Below are 7,283 nucleotides of genomic sequence, written 5' to 3'. Positions count from 1 at the left end.
CTAAATGTTGAGGATGTTAAAACAGTATTACCGAAGTTTGAAATTTGGTGTAGCAAGGAAATCTATTAGAATTTTAAAACAAACTGTTTTGGTTATAGGTACTCATGTAATGGAAGGCTCTGGAAGAATGGTAGTTACAGCTGTAGGTGTAAATTCTCAAACTGGAATTATCTTTACCTTACTTGGAGCTGGAGGTGAAGAGGAAGAGAAGAAAGATGAGAAGAAAAAGGAAAAGAAAAGTAAGAATAACAATTTTCTATAATTGGTATTTGGAAATATGGCAAATAATTCTAAGAACTAATACCTTCTTTCAAGAGATTCTGGTATGAAAAATGCTACAAAAAATTAAAAGAAGATTTTTCTTTTAGACTTAGTAGCGTGGGCCTTTAGAGAATACATCAGTCCCCTTTACCATGGCCAGAGAAATTCAGCATCTACTTGAATACTTGCATTGGCATTCTTCTGTTTATTCTCTAGGTGTAGAATCTCTCCTGTGATCTGATCAGCAAAATGAATTGAACTCTCACTTCCTATTTGCGGATTTTTTTTCTGCTACTTTAGCAGTAGCTTTCTTTATCAGCCATATTATATTTTGGTTTCACTGAGCTTTTAGTTTTCTTCAATTATTCACATTTCTACTCTATACTTAATGTGCTTGGTTTTTTAACACAAGACTAGGACTTCACTTTGACACCTTACATTTCTCTTGTTATATTCAGCCCATCATTAGATAACACAATCTTTTTAAAATTTTGATCTATTGTATCTCCTGTCCCTCCAGGTGTTCTGTTATCAGCAAACTTGATAATCATACCATTTATCCACAAGGATCTTACAAGAAACTTATACGCAAGAGACATCTCAGAATCTCATAGTTAGGGGCATGCCACTTTTAAAAAGCCCTTCCTACCCTGCTTCGAAGTGTCTGCTGTACCACCCTTCCTTTCCCACTCAGGATCACCCCTCTGGAGTCTTTTCCCTTTAGATTGACAGCATTTTACTGTGGTTTAGCTACTTAGATTTATTTAATGTTATTTAGGATAGTAAACCCATATTGTTGTTTCTCACATGAATATTTTGAAACATTCTAAAATAACGGCCTGGCTAAAATCCTGGTTTGCTATAACTATAGCAGTGGTTTTAATATTTGAGTGGTTTGTTTTGTTCTTTGAGTTTTGCCATTAGCTATAAAATCTCTATTTGAAACAAAAATGTATGTGAAAAGTTCTAGACTCAGATCCCGGTGGCAAGCCCCCCCAGTCTAGGTTTTTTTCCTATGTCCTCCTTGAAGCAGCTCTCAGTGTGCTTCCATAGGTTTCTTAAGGCTGAGTAGAATGCAGTTTGAAAACCAGCACAATAATGGTTTCATTTATTAAGTGTTTTACATGCACTATCTCATTAATCCTCACAACTGTATAAAGACTATTTTTTTTTTTACTGATGAGTAAACTGAGGTTTATGGAGATTATGTCATTTGCTCTAGATCAAAGTGCTAGTAAGTGGCAGGTCACACCCTCTTCTGTGGCTCAAGAGTATACTCTTTTATGCTGTGCTCCATCCTAATACACAGGAGTTGAAAGTCACGGGACGCTGAAGGGAAGTTTGCATCCTGACTTTATTCCACAGTGTCTTTTCCAGTAAGCTCCTTTTCCCCCTAAGTCTTATACACTGGTTTTATTTAGTCCAGAACATTCCCCAGAAATTAACATCTAATTTGTTGACTCCCTTTTTTTGTTTTGTTTTGTTTTTAAAAGAACAGGGCAACATTTTTTCATCTGTGGACCTCCAGCCCTTCTCCCATTCCCTTGACTACCTTGGCGATTACTCAGAAGCAGTCCAGGGTAATCTGTCTCAGTTCCCTCAGTGGCCTGGACTGTGGCCCTCTGGTCTCTCCAAACTTGAGCTCATTAAAAGTAGTGAGGTATTATCTTACTATCTCCTCATCAATCTTGAGCTTCTATTCCTTCTTGACCATGTTTGTTCCATGTTTTCTGTTTGAAGATAGTTTTCCTCGATAAAGAAGCTAGAAGAATATAGACTGAATGGTTCTGCTGCTCTTTGTCATTTTTAATATTGTAGTTCCTACTCCAGACAATAGGCCTGTCCCTTCCTTCGTTACTTTATGGCTTCAGATACTCTCATCTTTCTGTTTTTTCCAAATATAAGCTGATTTGGAGAGCTACCTTACCTGGTAGTCTTACTGGTTTATTCTGTACATTCGTATTCTAGTTTTACTAAGTTGCCTCTCCTATCTTTTGTACATAAAATTTTTGTCCTCAGTCTCATCAACATTCTCCTGTGTGCCAGTTGTCCTTTTTTTTTTTTTTTTTTGAGACGGAGTCTCACTCTATCCCCCAGGCTGGAGTGCAATGGCGTGATCCTGGCAACCTCCGCCTCCTGGGTTCAACCAACTCTCCCACCTCAACCTCCTGAGTAGCTGAGACTACAGGTGCATGCCACCACACCGGGCTAATTTTTTGATTTTACTAGAGACAGGGTTTCACCATGTTGGCCAGGCTGGTCTTGAACTTCAGACCTCAGATGATCCACCTGCCTCGGCCTCCCAAAGTGCTGGGATTACAGGTGTGAGCCACCACACCCGGCTGCCCATTGTCTTTTTATAACATCCCTTTCTTCTCCCTCTCCACCCCTGCCCTTTTCTGCTTTCTTAGGGTTGTATTTGGTTTTAAAATCTTCTGTATCATATTTAGGTTTGTTACAGCTTATAAAATAGTGAAGTCTTATGGAAAAATAAAACAAATATAGACACCCTAAATTATTTTGCAGTATTCTCCCATAGGTGAGACTTAGGGAGTGATTGACCCAGCAGGTCATCACAAGTCAAATGTTTTCTAATCTGTAGACACACACACCGTTGTGTAACAACTGTTATAGAAATGTGAACTACTTCTGCATAATTTAGCATGGCTGTATTCATTTCTTTTGGAAAGCTTTAATTCCCATTTTGTTCCTACAGATAAGAAACAAGATGGAGCTATTGAGAATCGCAACAAAGGTAAATTTAGGAGGACAAAAGTACAGTGAGCTTGTTTTCAGTATAGCCAAAGATCTACTGTGTATCATATTTATTCAAAAGTAAGATACATGTGGCAGGGAAAATCAGCAATATATGTTAGCTTGGATTAACCTTTCTTCCTGCCGTTATCTTAGTCTTGTTATCACTACAATGTTAATGGTAATAAGATTTTAAGTATGATTTGTGGTACAAGTTGAGTATCCCTTATCTGAAATGCTTGGGAATAGAAGTGTTTCAGATTTCAGTTTTTTTTTTTTTTTTTTTGGATTTTGGAATATCTGCATGTACATAATGAGATATATTGGGGATGAGACCCAACTCCAAGCATGAAATTTATCTATGCATTGCCATATACACCTTCTACACATAGTCTGATTGTAATTTTGTACAATATTTTTAATAATTTTGTGCATGAAACAGTTTTAACTATGCCCCATCACACGAGGTCAGGTGTGGAATTTTCCATTTGTGTCATGTCAGTGCTCAAAAAGTTTCAGATTTTGGAGTATTTTAGATTTTGGGATTAGGGTAAGTTTATGTAGATTAACTTTCAACTTAAGTATTTCAAGTATTTGAACATTGGTTATTATATAGTTAGTAGCAAAAATGCATAAGAAACAAAATATATAGCATAAATGTTGCATTTATTTAAGAGTCCATAAATATATGCATATTTCTGTATACATACGGTTATACATAATCTCTATGTCATGGTCATAAATTATAGGGGAAGGATTTATGTTTTTTAGATGTTACCTAACATAACGCACAGGAAAGAAATTTAATATTCTTTAATTCTTAGTTTAAGGACCCTATATGCGTCATCCTCATTACCTAGCACAACATTTTCAAATCTGGTACAAAGTTTCACAACCTAATGTCACTTTTGTCTTATTTTCTCTGTGTAGACACACACACACACACACACACACACACACACACACACACACACACACACTCACAAAGCTGAATGCTTATACCTTTACTGGTTTCTGTAAGAAATTGATTTTAAAATTTCTTTAAAATGTTAATAATGATATGTGCCTTTAAAGTATAGTGAAGTTGTGTTTGCTCTTAAATGTAGCAAAAGCCCAGGATGGTGCCGCCATGGAAATGCAGCCACTGAAGAGTGAAGAAGGTGGAGATGGTGATGAAAAGATAAAAGAAAGCAAATTTGCCAAAAAAGGAAAATCTGTTTTACAAGGGAAACTTACAAAACTGGCTGTTCAGATTGGCAAAGCAGGTATGATATGGAGAAGAAAATAAAGTGTTTTATTTTAAATATGCTTTCTGCTTAAAATTGTCTTTTGACACAGTTAAGCCTGGAAATTGTTGCTTTGTGACTAGAAGGGGAGTTTGAAATATTTTCACTTCTAGCTACATACAGTGCACCAGGCCCTTTGAGTTACTATAGGTACTTACCATTTGCTAATAAGCGGTCGGGTTAGGATTAGTGCCTAAATCTGTCTAGTTACAAGTCTATGCACTCATCTCTGAATTTCTGCATTAAGTGGAGAAAAGGCAACCTGTGAGGTTATTCAGTTAAGATGAACTAATTGTATTTTAATAAAATTTCATCACACATTTTGCTCATCTTTTACTGGTTATCTATGAGAATTTTAGTTATGTCTCTAATGTTAAAGTTCTGCACTGGAGTTATTGTAGTGAGGCTGAAGTTACTACATCACTGCCATCACTAGAAAATACTTGTTAATACAGCTGTTCTTTAAGGGAAAAGCAGCGCTCTGAGGTTAAAACAGCATGACCTCCAGCAGTGGTATCTTTTGGAAGAACACTGTGTGGATAAATAAGCATGTATTATTGAAATTGCTTAAATTGTATCATTTTACTACTCTTTAGGAGTGTGATGGAAAAGTGACGTTTTGCTTCTGTCCTCAGTATGCTTATTATCTAATAGCAAATATTTGCTCTTTGTAATATGACTCATGTGTAGTGTTGGGGAAAAGAGTGAATTTGAGGTGGTAAGTCCACTTAGTAGACATTAGACTGGGATGTTAGAACCAGATATGTGGACTTACCTTTTCTTTTTTCTTTTTTTTTTTGGAGACAGGGTCTCACTCTGTCACCCAGGCTGGAGTACAGTGGCATGATCACAGCTCACTGAACCCTCGACATCCCAAGGCTCAGGTTATCCTCCTGCCTTTGCCCCTAAGTAGCTGGGACTACAGATGCACGCCACTACACCTGGCTAATTTTGTAAATTTAATAGAGATGGAGTTTCACTGTGTTGGCCAGGCTGGTCTCAAATGCCTGGGCTCAAGTGATCCTCCCACCTCAGCCTCCCAAAGTCTTGGGATTACAGGCGTGAGCCACTGTGCCCAGCTGCCTCTTTTTTGTGGGGTTGGGGTGGGAGACGGAGTCTCGCTCTGTCACCCAGGCTGGAGTGCAGTGGCACGATCTCAGCTCACTGCAGCCTCTGCCTCCCAGGTTCAGGCGATCCTCCTGCCTCAGCCGGAGTAGCTGATATTACAGGCACGTGCCACCATGCCCAGCTAATTTTGTATTTTGTAGAGATGAGATTTCACTATGTTTGTCTGGCTGGTCTCAAATTCCTGACCTCAGGTGATCCACCCACCTCAGCCTCCCAAAGTGCTGGGATTACAGGCGTGAGCCACTGCACCCAGCCAGCTGCCCTATTTTTTCATACACATGTCAAAAGTAGAGTATCCCACAAGATACATGGTTAACTCTTGGTTTACTAAGTTAATGAAACAGTAAGGATAGAGCAAAAAAAATTGAAGAAATAATAGTTCGTACTATGTAATTTTATTTAATGTTATTTTTTAAAACATGGGTTGAGTATTTAATTCCAGGTCTCCCCATTGATCAGATTTTACCAGTTTCTCTTTAAGCATTAGGGAGCTTGCTTCTTGAACATGTAAAGCACCAGTTTATTCTAAGCTTTGGGTACTTCCTTATCATTGCATATTATTTTGTCTCAGTTTCAGTACAAGGCCAAAGATATAATTAAGTCTAAGGAAAGAATCCTAAGTGTTTTCTCCCAGTTCTCCTGGGGACAAGACTGTACTTGGAAGCAAAAAATTGAATCCGACAATGTCAAGTTATAAGTTAGGTACAAGAAAGAAGTAACAATTTCTCAGAGAAATTCAGTACTATCGAGCAAGTTATAACTCTTTACAGTGGTTAATATATATCTGGCAGTGGTTAGTGTCTGGAACTTTAAATAATCACATTTTCTTTCTATTCTGAAAGGTCTGTTGATGTCTGCCATCACAGTTATCATTTTAGTATTGTATTTTGTCATTGACACCTTTTGGGTTCAGAAAAGACCATGGCTTGCTGAATGCACACCAATTTATATACAGTACTTTGTGAAGTTCTTCATTATTGGAGTTACGGTTTTAGTGGTCGCAGTGCCAGAAGGTCTTCCACTTGCAGTCACGATCTCACTGGCTTATTCAGTCAAAGTAAGTAAAAAATTGTTCAGTAGACGTTGTTATGTTTAAAGCCTTAGCTGGTATAGAAAATGCCCATCTAGTTACTCCTTTTCTGCTTCTGAAAGAGAGGACTTTCATAAATGTACACTATTTTCTCTAGAAATGTTGTCATTGATGCCCTGTACCTCCCACCAGTTGAATATCTCTGTAAGAGACCTGTGCATTCCATACAGGGCAGCCTTCACACAGTACTAAGCACGACTCTGCTGGGCACAGTTCTAGCGTGATTTTCGCTACGTGATAGTTATATTGTCAAGTTACGTCACCTCTTTCTGTAAAATTAAGGTGAGCGAGTTAGGCTCATGTTTCTAAAATATGATTTCCATGTGTAAAACCTTTCAGTTAGTTCTCATGACAATTAGAGTAAAATGCAAACTCTACCATGGCCTGCAAGGCCCTGCCAATCTGGCTTTTGCTTACCTTTCAGTGCTCATTCCCTGCTCCTCTGGCCCAACCTCACCAGTCTTCCTAATGATTTTCAAACATCTCAACTGTATTCTTACTTCAGGGCCCACTTGTTCCTTCCTTTGAGTAACCTGCTCTCTTTCTTTATTCATAAAGTCTCTTCAAGTGTCACCTTCCTCTGACCACTTGATTTACAGTAGCTCAGTCCTTCTTGTTCTCCAAGTAGAATACTAAGAAATGAGCTTTGATGGCTTTGCTTACTGCTGTTTACCTTAAAGTAATAATCTTTTGAAGATTATTAATTTATTTTATCAATTTTCTATCTTACGGAAAAGATGGATTGGATTTTTTTTTTTTTTTTT

At 37.8% G+C, this 7,283-nt stretch overlaps 1 protein-coding gene across 1 annotated transcript in view; it reads left to right on the top strand.

The window, feature by feature from the left end:
* Positions 1 to 7,283, top strand: part of ATP2B1 (ATPase plasma membrane Ca2+ transporting 1) — a 70,012-nt gene that overhangs the window by 38,069 nt on the left and 24,660 nt on the right. Inside the window, 2 exon segments of the mRNA XM_017868367.1 lie at positions 99 to 239; positions 2,978 to 3,016. Coding sequence (XP_017723856.1) covers positions 99 to 239; positions 2,978 to 3,016 — 180 coding nt within the window.

The sequence above is a fragment of the Rhinopithecus bieti genome, unplaced genomic scaffold (genome assembly GCF_001698545.2).
Source record: "Rhinopithecus bieti isolate Rb0 unplaced genomic scaffold, ASM169854v2 scaffold_2453, whole genome shotgun sequence".
Taxonomy (NCBI): domain Eukaryota; kingdom Metazoa; phylum Chordata; class Mammalia; order Primates; family Cercopithecidae; genus Rhinopithecus; species Rhinopithecus bieti.
Note: the sequence above shows the minus strand (reverse complement) of the source record. Positions and strands in the feature narration are given on the sequence as shown.